The sequence below is a fragment of the Numida meleagris genome, chromosome 6 (assembly GCF_002078875.1).
Source record: "Numida meleagris isolate 19003 breed g44 Domestic line chromosome 6, NumMel1.0, whole genome shotgun sequence".
NCBI lineage: Eukaryota > Metazoa > Chordata > Aves > Galliformes > Numididae > Numida > Numida meleagris.
In genome coordinates this window covers 3,528,088-3,545,019 of record NC_034414.1, presented here as the reverse complement: position 1 = coordinate 3,545,019, position 16,932 = coordinate 3,528,088, and the positions used below count along the sequence as shown (strand labels likewise).

General features: G+C 44.8%; 2 protein-coding genes across 12 annotated transcripts in view; one reads left to right on the top strand and one right to left on the bottom strand.

Moving 5' to 3' along the window:
* Positions 720-3,336, top strand: DBX1 (developing brain homeobox 1). The gene is made up of 4 exons (XM_021401247.1): positions 720-1,068; positions 1,295-1,396; positions 2,657-2,859; positions 2,962-3,336. The coding sequence occupies exons 1-4, from the start codon at positions 720-722 to the stop codon at positions 3,334-3,336; spliced, it is 1,029 nt and encodes a 342-aa protein (XP_021256922.1).
* Positions 8,180-16,932, bottom strand: part of NAV2 (neuron navigator 2) — a 334,129-nt gene continuing 325,376 nt past the window's right edge. For all 11 annotated transcript variants that reach the window (XM_021401010.1, XM_021401011.1, XM_021401015.1 and 8 more), the window contains 2 exons: positions 12,257-12,460; positions 8,180-11,148 (listed from right to left, as the gene is read on the bottom strand). In XM_021401010.1, the coding sequence (XP_021256685.1) occupies positions 11,023-11,148; positions 12,257-12,460 (330 nt within the window). In that variant the 3' untranslated portion in view covers positions 8,180-11,022. The remainder of the gene's footprint in view (positions 11,149-12,256; positions 12,461-16,932) is intronic.

Sequence of the window (16,932 nt, the reverse complement as noted above, 5' to 3'; positions counted from 1 at the left end):
CACCAACAACACCATGCCAACAACACCATGCCAACACCATGTCAACACCATGCCCGGAGCGCTGCGAGCACTGAGCAGAATGCATCCAAACCGCTCTTGGAATATTTCCTTCCTCCCTCCGTAGTTTAATGCCGTGTTTTCCCATTTGTGTTTTCAGCGACACTAAACCGGTGCTTTTCTGATGGTTTAGATGAATATTTATTGATTTATTTCCTAACCTCAGCGGGGGAGCGGCAAATAAATTTAGTGCTTTCTTTAAATAATTCCCTTTCTATGAGGCAAGATGTCATTGGAAACTTTTAAATAGGCATTTAATTAGCCTGTGTGTGTTGCCTCGGAACAAAACCCTGCTGGGAGCCTTTGGAGCGACGTATTCCAAAGAGGCGGTCAATATGCAAAATTGATGACTACACTTTCTTTGTGGCGCGGCCATTGTGCGCGGGGTGCTTATGAAGCCTAATCCAATCATAAATTGCAGCCCCGGACCAATGGGCAGCCCCGGAGCGGCCGCTGAATGAAGCCGGAGTGGAGAACTTTGTTGAACCCCATTGTTGGGGCTGTCACCGCTGAAAGAGCCCGAGCGGGACTGACCACTATAAAACCCCGCATCCAGGAGGAAGGGCACAGAGTACCCTGCCCGGCTCTCCAGTGGGATCTTTACTCACAGACAGACAGACAGACAGGCAAGCAGGCGGAGGGACGGACGGACGGCCCCTGCGATGATGTTCCCCAGCCTCATCGCCCCGCCGGCCGTCTACCCCAGCCTGCTCCGGCCCACTCCCACCCTCACCTTGCCGCAGTCGCTGCAATCCGCCTTCTCCAGCCACTCCAGCTTCCTGGTGGAGGACTTGATCCGGATCAGCCGGCCCGGCGCCTACCCGCCCCGCAGCGCTCCCCCGCCCAGCAGCATGTCCCCCCCAGCCTCGGCGCCCAGGACGGATTCGGGAACGCCGGAGCTGCCCGGCTGCACGGCGGCCAGGAGGATCTGCTCGCCCCAAAGCTCCGGCAGCGACTCCACTTTCCTCAAGTTCGGGGTCAACGCCATCCTGTCCTCCGCCCCCCGCGCCGGTAAGCGGCCCCGCCGGGGAAAAGGGGGCAGCGAGAAGGGAGCGGGAGGGAGGACCCTCTCGCCGCCCCCAACTTAGGGGGCCGGGCAGCGGCGGGCCCCCGAACGAGCCGGGGTGGCCGCCGGGGAGGGAGCGCGGCGCCGGGCGGCAGAGAGCCGAGCCCCGCTGAGCGCTCCCGGGTCGAGCCGCCAGCAGCCCTCTTAATTTCGTTCTGTTTCTTCACTTAGAGTCCTCCCCTGCCTTGCTTCAAAGCGTCCCTCCAAAGACTTTCTCCTTCCCGTACTTTGAAGGATCCTTCCAGCCTTTCATCAGATCCTCCTATTTTCCAGGTAGGTCTAGAAAAGGCCCCCGCCCCCCACCCCCCTTCCGTGCTCTCTCCCCCCACCGACGTTCCTCTGCCCACCACCCCGTTGCTCCGCGCCCGCACCCTCCCGCCCCGCCGTCGCCTTCAGCACCACGGGCGGAGCGGACAGCGCCCACCGCGCGCCCGCGCAAAGCCGCGCGTCCCCGCGGGGCCGCGTGCACCCGCCGCGCGTTCCTGGGGCTGGCAGCGGCCCTCGCGGAGCTGCGGAAAACTTTTCCTTCTTCTTCTTTTTCTTCTTCTTCTTTTTTTTTTTTAAATCTAATTACACAAGCTATTAGTTTAAAAGAAAAACGGGGAAAGAGAGAGAGGAAAAAATAACCCCAGCTCTTCCATTCATCCTCCGGATAATGGAATTTGCTCCCTTTCTCCAGCGTGTGAATAGCCTAACAAAAACAACTTGAGCTTTATAAATAGCTTTTCATGTCCATTTAATGAAAATGATTTGGGGAAAGAGACGATTGTGCCATCAGTATTCTCCCGAGGAGCCCGGCATGCCGTTGTGTTTAGTTTGAAAGTGTAAATCTCTTTTGTTCCAATAATATATGGCGTTAGCTGCTTGTCCTCAGTCTTTTTCTGTTAGTTCATTACTACACAATTACCATTCACGCTTCATTAGCATCTCTGTCTCTCTTGGGGAGGTTCTTCCCCCCCACCACACTTTTTTTTTTTTTTTTAAGGCGAAACTCTGCCCTTTTTATCATACAAATGCCACGGGGAGCCAAGCAGTGTGCTAATTAGCTGTTACTTTTCATGTCTTCGGATTGAATTCTCCAACTTGGGGGGAGGGAGAGAGATTAATATTAAAAAAAAAAAAAAAAAAAAAAAAAAGATGAATACTGATTGATCAAAACTGAGTCCAAAGGGGCCGGTTTTGTTCCGACCAGAAAAGTCCTCATTTTCATCTCAAGCATTAAGAAAGTGCCTGAAATGATAAAAGCTTCTGAAAAAAAAAACCCACAAGCGGGAGGGAAGGCTTTTCTCCCACACCTCTACCCCAGCCGGTGCACCGCGCCTTGCCTTTTGAGGCTGGAGCCCTTTGAATCCCCCAACAAAACAGGCCACCATCGAGCCATTTCCCACGTTTGAGCCCATGGCCCTAATCCCAGTTATGGCCCACTGAAAGGCAACGGCCATTTGAGCGTGAAGTTCCCCTCGAGGCTGTGGATCGGTGGGTGCTGGGGTGGTGGCCCGTGCCCCACGCTCACCCCGCTCTTCTGTCCTGCAGCCACCTCAGCCGTTGTGCCCATCCCCGGCACCTTCTCGTGGCCGCTGGCTGCTCGCGGTAAGCCGCGCCGTGGCATGCTGCGCCGCGCCGTCTTCTCTGATGTGCAGCGCAAGGCACTGGAGAAGATGTTCCAGAAGCAGAAGTACATCAGTAAGCCCGACAGAAAGAAGCTGGCAGCCAAGCTGGGCCTCAAGGACTCACAGGTGAGCCCTCCTTGCGCCTTCCTTGAGAGTGCAGTCAAAGGCTGTCCCCGCTCCCATTGTTACTGAGACGAGTTGTTTCTGAGTTTCTTCCTCCACCCACAGGTGAAGATCTGGTTCCAGAACAGAAGAATGAAGTGGAGGAACTCCAAAGAAAGAGAGCTCCTCTCCTCTGGTGGCTGCAGAGAGCAAACCCTTCCCACCAAGTTCAACCCGCACCCAGACCTCAGTGACGTTGGCAAGAAGTGCTCAGGGGAGGAGGAGGAGGAAGAGGAGGAAGGCCCCATGGCATGCCCCCCCAGCCCCCGGCACCCGCTGCCCTACCACCCGGCCCCGCAGCACCTGCGAGACAGGCTGGGCCCCCAGACACCTCCCTCTCCGTCCCACTCCAGCAGCCCCAGCAAACCTTCAGACTGCTCGGACTCGGAGGAAGAAGATGAGGAAGGGGAGGAAGAAGAAGAGGAGATAACAGTCTCTTAGGTCACCCGCCTGCTCCTACCATCACGTGGGGACATTGCAAAGGTGTACATAACAAAGGGCTATAAATTGAAGAGGTGCTGTCCCGCCTGCATGTCCACGTGCTTCTCCAGGGCAGGTTCCCTATCACACAGCCACAAGCATTCCTGCTCCAGGTATTCCTGATTTTTCTGTCCCACGGGAAAGTTTTCACACCCACAGTGTCTGCTGACCTCTTCAAAACCATTCCTCTCTGCTTAACAACCAATATTTGCTCGATTAGCTGCATCAGCCTGAATGTTCCTTCCTTTATAGCAGGGGAATATTTTTTCCAGACAAAACACCTCCAGTACCAACAAAATACAGGTGCTGTGGCCATTTTTCCACCTTCCAACCGAATTCCCAGCTATTACCAAGAGTTCAGAACCCGAGGATTGCTCCGATCTGGCCATCGTCTCACCCCAAGGCAAAGGATGTCCATGAGATGTGCAGACAAACCACTGTCCCTCCTCACCTTCACTGTGCCATAGACCCACGGGAGCTGCCACAATCGCCTTCAGGTATAACACAGTGTGCCTTGTGTAATGGGGACCTTCTCTGTTCGTGTTTTTTGTTTTAATTTACGCATCCTTTCTCTAGACACAGCACTGTCTAACTCACTTTTCTGCCCACAGGCCTGTGCTTGCTTTCCACTTGGCTTCTGCTATGTGCTGTGGACAGAGGAAAGGGGATGTGCCTCTTTGGTTTTGACTGAACTTTGCTGTCTTTGCACAGCTTATATGAACTGTACGCTATTTTGTACACTTACTCTGTATGGATGTTTTATACCAAGGTTATTGTGAATGAATATAACAATGGCTGAATAAGGTTTCTTTCTTTTTTTTTTTTTTTAATTAAATGACGGCTGAACTACAAACAAATGTAGCTGCTTAAATGTGTAACTTATAAAGAAACACTTTTATTTTGTATTTTACCATGTACAGACTTTAAATATGTGTATATATAATAAAATGAATGACTGCCAAATAAAAGAATGTAGATTTCCAAGCTTTGCCATTCGGCAGTGCATGCTTTCTGTTTGCAGGTTGGTGTAGGTTGAGTCTGGGCCCAAACAGGGAAATAAAATAAAACCACTTCTTAGCAACACTACAGTAATTTGATAAGGTAAGGCAGACAAAGACAACGGCTTGTTCTAAGAAAATACTGTTTATAAGACAAAGCTGATGCAACACATCTGAATATCTCTTCATTTAATTTTAATCAGCCACTGCAACAAGAACTACAGCACCTGCTGATTTCCAGTGCTTGGGCTATTCACATTGATACGTGCAAAAATAGCACAGAGATGGATTCAGTGATCTAATGGTTCTGAAAAAAATGGTGCTTTTCATTTAGGTCTGCAGAAGTGACTCCCTTTGTATCTAAAAGATTGTGCTGCTGAATGGCTCCACGGGTGCCAGTCCATAAGTTAGGAGGCAATGCTGGTTACTCACATGAAGCTTCACACTTGCCTTAGTAGGCAATGGACCTTAAAAAGCCAAAAGAAGGCACACCCAAGGCTGACTCGTTTTTCGATGTAATATTAAAAGCCTGGGGCTAACAGCAATCAAGATATACTACCTGGCCATGGTAAACATCAGCTCAGTTTTCCTTCCTCCTTATAACTCAACATGGGCAGGCTACGTTCGCATTTGTTGTGATCCAGGAGAAGGGAAAGTCCAAGACAACATAGGCAGGATGAGGGAGTGAGGAGGACAGTATTTCTAGGGAAAAAAACAAAACAAAACAAAACTCAGGACAGACTCAGGAGCTCACAGCCTCCATGTGGTGACTCAGGCGGAACAGCTGTGGGAGGCGACGAGGCTGGAGCACTGTCAGCTGTGCTGCAGCCAGGGCAGAGGAAGATGGTGGCTGCCCAGCACCGGACGTTGCAGTGGGCAGCCCTTTGATTCCCCACCCACAGGCTGACAGTGCTGCAGCTCAGCAGGGTCTCACTCCTGGCTGCGTTTCCCCTTCTCCCCCGCCTAACATGCATCCACTGGATGTCTCTGGGCCTGAAGTGACCGCTGTGAAGCACAGAATACTGAAGAAAATCGATCTGCTGTCTTGATTTGCTCTGATTTCAGCTGATCTAGCACCCACAGCTGCCACACCAGTGCATCAGACATGAAACATCCAGCCTGGGGGGAAAAGAGGGCTAGAAGATCATCCCTTCAGCCAGCCCGTGCTATTACATGACCTTAACTGTGCATCTTCAGGGCTGCTGCATTTTTGAACCACAACTGAATGTGATATAAATGAATAAAATCATTCAAACTCCCAAGGAAGGGATTTTGAGTGGGGGAAAGGTGTTCAGGGCTGTTCCTCAGCTGACAGGCTTTCACCACCACGCTCCCTCCTTGCCGAGGAGTGGAGCATGAGCACAGCCAGGTGGGCACACACAGGCCGGCTGCCATGGGGCTCAGTAACCCTCTGATGGAGGGCGGCCTTCCGGCCAGATTACCACAGGATCACTCTGGAAGCACAAACTTCCACCCTTCTTCCTGTGGACCCTTTCTTAAGGGATTCAGTTCTTAAGTTAAGGTCCTTCAGAGCTCCTAACTGCCATCACTGATGAACTGATTGCATGCACAGGAGGAGGAATTGCCTGTGCTTACCCAGAGCATGGCCTACACCCTTGTAATCGGCGCAGGAGGTGCTTCCTCCCTGGTTTCTGGACATGACTACTTCAAGACGCCAGTGGAAAAGATCAGTGGAAAGCAAGGGATGTAAGCACACGGCACAGGCTGCAGACTGATTGCATAAAGTGACCCCAGGGAATGTCCCCTTTGACTGCAGAAAGGAAGTCAGCACTGATCCCAAGGCACTGAGAAATTATGAGGGGGAGCTGGGCAGGATATAAAGGAAGAATAAAATAGGATGTTGGAAACAGAATAAAGGTTAAAGGAGGGGTGAGATGAAGGAAAAAATATGTGAAGATGAATGAATGTACACGAGAGCATGCAACAAAGAAGGAAAGAACATGGGGAAAGAATGCAGGAGGCTGAAAAAGGGAAGAAAGAGTTGTTCCTGAGAGAGATTAAGTGCTTTGGTGCTGGTCCAGTATTGATTCAAAGACTGTCCAAGGTCAGGACTAAATTGTCTTACAGGGCCAACTCTAAAACATGCAATTCTGTGTGTTTACCAAATATGGAAACCCACTAGAGCATGCCCAAAATCATTCTGCTTCTGGAAAACTGCTGCTAAGGGACAGGTGAAATCCCATTGCTGACAGTCAGCTCTTAGTTTGCACTGCTGTACTACAGAAATAAATGACACTAGTGACTCAGAAGGAAAAAGTAAAGAGAAGGAAAAAGCCAGCAGAACAAGACAGCCTACAAAAGAGAATTCCTCCACAAGACTCAGTGACTACTGATAAGCAGCCAAGACATTTTCTTCTAATACAATGCAGATAAGGCCTAGCCGACATAATTCTCTAGGCTTGTCACAAGTTGCAGAGACAAGTCCAATAGGTGAATCACCTTGCTGAGTTGTCCTGCAAATACCTACCAGTAAAATACCTCTTTTATTGATTTGAGAACAAACTATAAAGACATAGTTAAGCAGGCTATCGGCTGTACATGAGGACCTGGAGTGTGTTTAGAGGAAGGCAACAGAGCTGTGAAGGGATTGGAGCACAAGCCTGATGGAGAGTGGCTAAGGGAACTGGGATGGGTCAGTCTGGAGAAGAGGGAGCTCAGGGGAGACCTTATCCCTCCCTACAATTGCCCAGGGGTCAACATCTTCTCCCAGGTAACAGTGATAGGATGAGAGGTGATGGCCTCAAGTTGCACGAGGGGACGTTCAGGTTGGATATTAGGAATAATTTCTTCTCAGAATGAGCGGTGATGCACTGGTATAGGCTGCCCAGGGTGGGGGTTGAGTCACCGTCCCTGGGAGTGTTCCAGAACCATGGAGATGTGGCACTGGGAGGTGTTGGGTTGGTGGGTTGGGGTTGGACTTGGAGATCTTGGAGGTATAATGTCTCAGGGCAGTTGGTGTCTTACCACACATAGAAACCAATAAAGAAAAGAACTAAAACTCACCATCTTCAAATGGAAAATGTCAATTAAAAAGGGACAAAAAGTTCAGGGAAGCCACAAATCTGAATAAATAAGCATCAATTTTATTGAATCATGAATAATTTAAGACTGGTACAATCATCAGCTTTATTCTCCATGACACAGGGGCGGGGGAAGGGGGAGAAACGGGGAGGGGGAGAAACGGGGAGGGGGAGAAAGGGGAGGCATGATCTCAAACAGACCATTCACAAATTCCAATCCTAAATGAGAACTGAAAATTAAATAGGGAGAGGAGCAAATGGAAAACATCATAAACGTACACAAAATACTCGATTCCTAGTTTTTCTCTTTAAAAATGGCTAGAAAAAATTCATCAAAATGCAGCACTTTTAATCAAATATTTACATTTCTATGTTACAATGAAAAAATGTACATCTTATAGAACATATTTCATAAACTGTTCCACTGGAAACGACTAGATCAAAACAGCAACCTTCCATTCAATATCGACAAAAAGATTTTTTTTTTTGCTTAGTTTTTGTAGTTTTTTTTCTTGAAAGAAAATTGCCACATTTAGACAAGGTTTCATACACATAATATCAAGTTAAGCATCAACAATGAAATACCAGCTTGCTTCATCCAAAATGTACAAAAAAGACAAACCCCTTCCCTCCCCTTCCCCAAACAAACCACATCTCAGTTATGGCCTGTATAACTCTTGGCAGTTCTGAAGGAAAGAAAACGGTTTATATTTTCAGTTTATAACACAACGTGAATGTTGCATAGAAACTTGGTTATATTTTTTTCCCCTCGATTTTCTCCTTTAAAACAAGCCAACTTCATAGGAAAAAAAAGGCAAAAGGAAAAGGAAGCATTAATGAAAAAGCCTTAAATGAGAAGAAAGTCACTTAAAGAAAGACTGAAGTCTTGATAAGAACTAAGTGTGTACTACGGGTAACCCTGCCTCCCGAAGTTTCAGAAAGACACTGAATCTTGTGATGATTAGGATGAGCACCCCACTCAAAACTGCCCCTTGTTGTAACCCAAACTGGCGTCAATACAAAAGAATAGACAACAGAAATTCCTGAGCGTAAGCACAGGATTAAACATGAGAAAAAAAATACCCCGTTTCCCGCAAATAAAAACACCATTATAAACATGTCTTAGAGAACTCAGTCATAGATTAACTGAGACGTTTTCTAGGATATTAAGTCCATTGAAAGCCCTAGCTCTGCAACAGGAACATGCTGTGTCTGCATGGATTCAGTTGGAGGATTCAGCATCAAGATTCACAGTAGTAGCAGGTAAAGTCAGTGCTGGGAGGCAGAACTGTCAGGACTACCAGAACAATTCACCTCTCTGTAAGTCATCACCAGCATGCCATGCGTTTAATTCCACACAGACGCACCCCGTTTGTACAGTACCAAGACCAGGAACATCAGCTGAGTAAGCCCTTGGTATTTCATTCAGTGACATAACGAAATAGAGTTCAGAGATTTCAAAACAGCAACAACAGCAAGCTCCCCCCGCCCATCATTAAAATATTTAAATTTTTCTTTTACAATATTTTTCTTAAAAAAAAAAAAAAAAAGAGTCATCAGCACTTAGAAGTTGTAACAGGAGCAGATTCAAGACCAGCTCAGTAAGACAACGTAAGCACAGGTATGTTACAGGAAGTCATGAGGTATCATTAAACCATCCTCTCCAACTGAGTCACAGAAGCACCAACTTGTCTGTTAACATTATTTCAAACCCACAAGGATTAACAGGCTCTTAAAAAAGTGTTCATAATAAGTTTTCTTACTGTGCATTGACAAAGCCCAGCATGTTTTTGTAATTTAATGACAGCATTGATTCTAGTTGAAAATCTTTTTTTTTTTCCTTTTCCTCATAAAAGAGCTCTTCAGGGATTTATAGCTGCGGATTGATATGAACCTGAAAAGTTCTCATCTCCCTCCTTTTTTTTGTCACACTGTGACAAACTCTAGTGTCTCATACAAATCATATTCACAGCAACTTATGATATTCCAAGAGATGACTTAGCCCTGTTGATTTAAATAAAATCCCAGAACATACAGCACTAATTTCATCAATACAATTAGTACAAAATAAGGCATCGCTTTAAAATTCAGCACCAAAAGACAGCTGGGAAGGCTTGTACAGGTCAACAGTGAGGAGTGATGGTTGTGTCGAGGTACAGCCCAGGGCAGCTGGCTTGGTGGAGCCATTGGTGCGAGCGCTTGCTTCCATGGAAAAGAAAGTGCAATTCTTGGTGAGGTGTTCCTGCTCCCCAACCGAAGTACAAAGCCTTAACACTGAGAGCGTAGGTGTGTGCGTTTGGAGAGGAGGAGAAATAAAACCAGGTTCACAGCTCTGCCAAAACTCAAAAGCATGGCCCAGCTCAACTCAAAAGATGCAGTACCTTCCCTCCTTCTTTTCCAGACCTGAATACCGCTAGAATACTGTATATTTCTTTTTGCAGTTATAAAGAAAAGCCATGGGAGGAGATGCTGTCACCACAGCAGCACTGGAACTGTCACAGAGCTGAGGTGCAACTAACCCATTCATGGTTGTGCTGATCAGAACAAAAACCCTGAACAAAACCCAATGTTTTTAGAAAAAGGCTGTAATGTTTCATGGCGAGACTTAAGAACTGAAAGTCTGATCCATCCCTTCAGGGGTGTAGCTACCTACTCTCTGCACACAGGGCTCTGTGCACACGGGATGCCTGCGTGCTGCCTAAGGTCCCCAAGAGCTGTAGGACTTCTGCTGACTTCTGCAGAGGAAGGAACCTCTCTCCCGCAGGTGTGACACCACTGAAGTCAACTGAGCATCATGGAAGGATGTGGAAGGAGAATCAGGCCCTGCACAGCAGAGGGCCACCTGATAGTTAACTGGTAATAGGACTGATGGTTACACAGTGCTGGAAAAAACCTGATTTGTTCAGACTGTATATATACTTTTATATATTCCTATTTATATATATGTCTATCTTTACAAACACATAATGAAAGAAAGCCAAGGTCTCAGACTGGCAAGGAGAGCAGTGCTTTTTCTTTTCATTTTTTTTTTCCCACCCTCTTTTATTATACTTATTCAAACTTCCCTGTTTAGCAGCTTTGCCTTTATGGAGTATTATACCAAGGCAAGCAATATTGTTATAGCACCAGAACTATACAAAGCTGAGTTTAATCTGCAAAGCTGATTGGTAAAAGTCCAGCCCTCACCTAAATGTGTTTGGTCAAAAGCAGCATAGGCAAAAATTTCCTCTCCCCTCTCCTTCTGTACATGGCACAAAGCTGTTTGCTTCATAGCTGTGAAATCCCGCCCCTTTAACTATTTTTTCTTTTAGTAACGATGACTATTTTTAACATCTTCAGTATCTTAGGCGTGAGAGCTTACAGCAACTGAACAGAAGAAAATAAAGGAATAGTGCAGTTCTTATCACTGTAAGAAGAAAAACAATACAAAGGTTGATTGGGTTGCCTGCACCCAGGTTCAAGACTGACTCTAAGTGTCTTGTTCTTGCAGCTCTAATACTGAGATACCAGCCCAGCCCAGGAACATGTTCCTTTCATGAGTTCATGATTGGGATTCTTGTTGAGTGGGAGATCAATCATGGAAACGACCTATTTCTATCCAATGAAGATCACAATGTTGACTCCAGAGATGAATCGAGTATGTCATCATGATGGCTGTTGCTGTTAGAGTCACTGTCGTAACTCTGGGGACTTGAGTAGTTGGCTGCTTCCTGCAGTCTCATTAGCATGTTCATCTACAGAGGCATAAAAGTACACAATTATTTGTATTCTGAGGTAGAAACAGTACCAACTCCATATGATAATCACATCTGCATTCACTTTGCCACCATATAACAAAGGTAAGGAAGAGACAAGCAGGGTAATTATTCCTGTGTATCCGAAAAGAGGAATTACATTTAAAACATGCTTTGGCAACATGCTAATTAGTCATGAATTGTACGCTTTTCCAGAAAGGGTAAAAATTAAGAGATTGAATCGATTAGTCCACAGGATCCTGCAAGCATCCTTCCCCTCTCTTGCTCTGACACATGGTAACGCATACAGAACCGTCAAAATAGGCAAATCTGAAGGTACATACCTCTAGCTTAATATTTAGAATCATAGAATCATTGAGGTTGGGAACAATATTTGTATCTGTATATGTGAGCTAGTGAAAGCTAAAGCATGTTCTGAGCTCCCAATTGTCTGGAAAAATGTATATCTCAAACAATTTTAGGGCATTCATAGTTTCAATAACCATTTCCCACTGGAAGAAAATGGGTATCTAGTGCTACCTTCCAGTTCAGTTTACTCACCTTATACCAATAGGAGTTAACTTTTCCTTTATTTACAATTGTACTGTATTTCTGATTCATAAATTTGGCACCAGTCACAGAGCAGAGCAGCTTGTATATGCAATGAAAATCTCAGTTTTCATTTGGTGACCAGAATACAGCTCTACGCACGATGTCAGGAAAAGCAACATGCTTACTTCACGGGGGGTAAAACAGGCTAAGTCAAATGATTCGAATGCATTGTTCACATACATGTAACTACATCAAGTATTTCATTTCAGTATAGAAATTAAGCTCACCAGACACACATCTCCAGTTGCTCCTCAAAAAATGAATCCTCAAAATATCCCCAAGAAACGGATCTAAACAGCTTCCAACACTATTTCTTGCAAAACTTTATGGGCATTCTATGGCAATGCATTCCATGAGCTATGACTTCCCAAGAAACATGACCTCATTCTAAATCTCTGAAACACCTCTCAGCTGCCCGTTACTTTTTCATTCTTGCTTTTAGTCCCTTTCAAAGGGAAGCCAGGCAGTTTCACTGTCTCAGAAAGGAGAAGCTTACCAGTGGATCTCCTTCAGCGTCGCTCACTGGAACTTGTTTGCTAGTTGAGCCCTCCCGTGACATGGAGTAGCCATCAAACCCCACGTCCTCAGGCCGTAGCTGTAGCAGAGGAGGCCACTCATGGTGCTGTGGGGTGGCTGCCCACGGGTACGTGTCCATTACCCATTTGGCAGGATCCTCCCAGGGAGCTCTCCTCCCATACAGCTGGAAAAGTGAACGAGTTTCTTTTAAAACATTCCCTGAAACATTCCCCTTTTCCTATCGTTTGATTCACTGCTTACCTAACCAAAACGAATGCCGCGATTCTTTGACTGCAGAAGAAACTTGCAAGCAGGGCTGAACAGAACCAAATTAGATTGGCCATCACCCCAGTGGAGAAGTTTTTATGATTTTTAATGGCAAGTGATGTGGAAGAGGCTAACCACCTCCTCTGAGACTGCAGTGCCCTTCTGTGGGCACCTTGTGAAGAAAGGGAGATGTAAAAATAACCTCAATTCAGAAAGGTGGGTATTTTCTCCTTTTTTTCCCCTCAACTCAAAGTAAACACAGAGCAGAGACTGTTAACATTCACATTCAGTTCACAGCAACAGCTGTCTTATCTGTCTGCCGTTGCTGTGAAACCGCAGCTAGAAGAATGCACAGGAGGAAATGTGATACCTGTTATCGAGCAATAGTGATGGATGGATGTCAAAGCAAATTTTTCAAGCCAAGGAAATTTCTTTGTACTCAACCAAGAAAATGTGCCAGCAGAATTTGGCTATGTGTTCCCATTTCAAGTAAGTATGCTGGCTCAAAACCTTTTTCTGTTTCCAACAGATTGTGTTACTGAGTCCCTACATATCCTTCTTGTTACGTTGTTTGCCTTAAATAGGTAATAAATTCCTTTGAATGTCATATGACTTTAAGAAGTACAAGTACAACTTGAAGTAACTTTGAACTTTTTAACTTCTGCTTTATACATTTCTGGCCTAAACATCCTTCTGCAACTGGAGTCCATTACTGGCATTTTGTCCCTTGAATTCGGAGACCTCTCACTTTCCTATAAAATGCACAGAAGGAAAAAAGCATTGGCGTAGGACAGGAATTTGCCAGCACTTTGATGGATCTAAGACTATCTCCTTTTCCTCATCATTACTTCATTCCCACCCCCCAAATCTTATCCTCTCTGTTGCAAAACAGGAATAGTTAGGGCAAACTTTTGAGCATTCTAGTGCTGGTCCTCACAGTGCCCTAAGTCACCAGAACACTCTTGCACTCCAGAAGCTAAATCCTTCCTCCAGTGCAAACAGGACTCCAAAATGCTGCATCCAAACAGAATGCAAAAGATTGACTTCACCTGGATGCATGGCTAATGAAGCCACACCTGATCTTCCTGCATGGCAGCACAGTATTTCCACAGGCAAGGGCTGTTAGAACAGCACTGAGTCAGAGACTCCTAAGCAATATTACAGAATAAAAACAGCTTTCATTCTAAATGACGTCATGTAGCTCACAACCTAACCCATTCTTCCAAAAGTTGGCTGCTACACATGCTAAATGAAGTTTTTAATCTATTCTACTAGAGCCTTCCTGCAAGAGTTACATGAAACTATTCCGGTGAAGCTTAGGTGCCAGATGTGAAGGCAAACTCTGCAATAGATGGCAGTCCAATGCCGTACAGAAATGGCGAAGTATTTTCTGGAGCAGCACTGCAGCAGGGAGAGCCCAGCAGGTGGTGCTAGGCAATCTTACAAACAAACAAAACGCGCTTAATCCTTCAGCTGCACTGTGTTGTTTCCCCAGCATAATGTCTTCAAGCTGTGATTAACCAGATCTCTGATTTCATCTTGCTCTCAAATTTACAAGAAGACATGACTGTTGGTAAGTGCAGAGGATTTTATGTTTGTCACATCCTTACTGTCCAGAAGGTCCGTGTAGTTCCTAGCTCATTTCTGAAGAGATGGTAAATGAAATTCCCATTGCAGTACATGACATCATCACAGATCTACTGAGACACCAGCTCACTATTCCCTTCCACAGCACCCAGTTCTACCCCTTTCACATGAGTGCCTTCTAAATAGAGAAGGTGCCACTAAGGAGCAGAAATCCAACAGGTTGGCTCATAAAGCACCAAAGGGAAATCACTGGCATATGAGCAATTGTGGCAAGAAGCCACAGAGACTCTGGGCCCTCCTTTTCTTGGTGCTGCATTCTGCATCAATATACCAAGCAGAAAGAACAAGGGTGTTTTTTTTTGTTTTTTTTTTAACAACCCTGTAATTTTCACATCACTGTTTTGAGGAACCAAAACCTCAGCAGCTCCAGTGGGAGCAATTATCATAAGGATCCCTTTGGCTCACTTGTTTTTGACCCAAAATAGTTCTCTAAATGAGAAACAGAACAGATAGTTCAGTTTAGGTCCACAGAGATCAGAGTGAAATCAGCAGTCCACCCTTCCTTTCTGGCAGGCTATTTCACATGAGAGGATGTGTTCTCAAAGAAGTTTTGTGGGTGTGGGGGACAGAAAATAGCCCCAAATGGGAGACACAATTCTAGCATTAGATTGTTAATTAGTAGGGCTCTGGCTGCTCTTCGACTATGTAAGTTCTGTTCTTACCCACGGACCCAACAAAAGAGAAATTCCAAAGTAAATGAAGAAATAATTTAAATGAAGTGGATTTGTGGAATTTAGGGAAATTGGACTGAAGCTGATAAAGAATCCAAAGCAAAAAGAGAGAAACTGAAATGCTTACAATGCTTAGAATACAAGCCACTGAAATCATCTAATGAAAGATGAAGATAGGCAGGCAAAACGAGGGAGGGCAAAGAGGGTTTTATTAACTGTGGTGCTTTCTCCTCATTATTTTCCATACCTACTGATCAACTGATATGGAGAGCTTCAAAACACTATGATGAGCCCAACCATTGCTGTAGATATCAGTTTTTTTCCTTTTCAAGAGAAAACATCATGATTACATCTGCCCTTTTCACATATTTTGGGTCAAGAAGATTGATGGCTCCCATTACGTTCCTTTACAGGGACCCTGTTATAGGACGTTTTATGTAAAATACTTTGTGTCATCTTCTGTTCTATTTCTAGGTAAGTTCCTCTGTATGCATTCTAAACACCAATTATGCTCCTTACATCAAAATGATGAGGTCTCCAGGCCTTGTCACAATTCCAATGGCAAACTGTGTTTGCCAAAATTCTGACCAAAATACATTGAAGAATTCATGCATTTAGAAGCTGTGAGGAGCCATTAGTAAGACTCAAGTTTTCTGTGATAAAGCTGTCTTATCTCTCTCTCTGTTAACATCTGCAAATATCCACTGTAGAGACAGGAAATAAAACCCAAGGTGCTTCTTAACTGGACCATGTAAAATCCATTGACGCAATTGCTTCTCCATGGAGCTCGTAACTTCTTGGAGTTATTTCATGTTTCAGAAAGATTTCAGCCACAGATACACATGTATGTGATGGAGAACCTAATACTTCTGCAGTAAAATACTGTAACTGTGAATTGTTCTTACTAATAACAAGCTGTGTCTTGCTCACAGTGTGAATCTTTCTAGTCCAACTTCGTCAAACATCCACTAAGCTTCCCCTCAGACCAGTCTGAGCTGCTTCTCTCTCTCATTGTACAGTGCTTTCTGTATCTTAAATGATACCTGCAGCTCTTTTCTGAATGCCCTGCACTTTTCTAATGAGTCTTCTTACGTACAGAAGTGTATCAGATTATAGGTTATGCCCCTACAATGGCATTTGTCTTTTATCAAAACACAAACTCCCAACACACTGCCATAATTTACAATTCTCCAGCTACCTTTAGCCTTTTGTCAACCTTTCATACTCTTGTTGTCACCCAGCTTTCTATTTCTGTATGTGTAATCTTGCATTTAGCTCCACTGCAAAACAAGTCATTTTAAAATGAGCCTGACCACTAACAGATGCTGCCAGGGGAAAGCTTCAGGTTTCATCTGTCTTGGGTCTTCATGTTACAAAAACACAGGGAATTTTCTCACAGAAAAAGCTTTATTAAAAATAACTTATTTCATGTATGCCATACCCAGAATTTATCGGTATTTGGTTTTGCTGTCTCCACAACGACCTTTTAAATTACGTGCTGCTATTCTTATTCTGAGAACTGAAGAACCAAAAAGGTCATTTTTTCCATAGCTGCTTGGCAAGTAAGTCCATAGCAAACCTCTGTTAAGCCTTCCTTCTGATTCCAACATGCTTCATGCTCACGGAGATGCTAAGAATTGTATGGCAATGCCCCAAACTATCCAAATTGCTAGAGAGTATGAATGATATACAACGAACAGACAATCAAGTGATGAATTCACTACAGGCTCTGAAAGAATTATGAAGAAATCTACTCGAAAATTCACCCTGTAGATTGAGAAATAATCAAAACGTCACTGATACTGATCCCATCAGTCATTTTTATGTTTCTCGGCATATGCAGCGTTGTTCTTCCTCTGCTGAAAGATTTGCTTTGATTTGCAAAGGAAAATACTACATAACTAAATGACCACAAAAATGTTTTTCAGATGCACAGTACAGTTTTAAGGTGTGCTCCTGGAACAGATTACTGAAAGACATTGTATGTCTAACTCCCACTGAAAACATCAATTCCTTGGCATTTAACCTCTTTTCAGAAAAATCAGCCTGGAGCTTCTGTGCTTCCACCCCT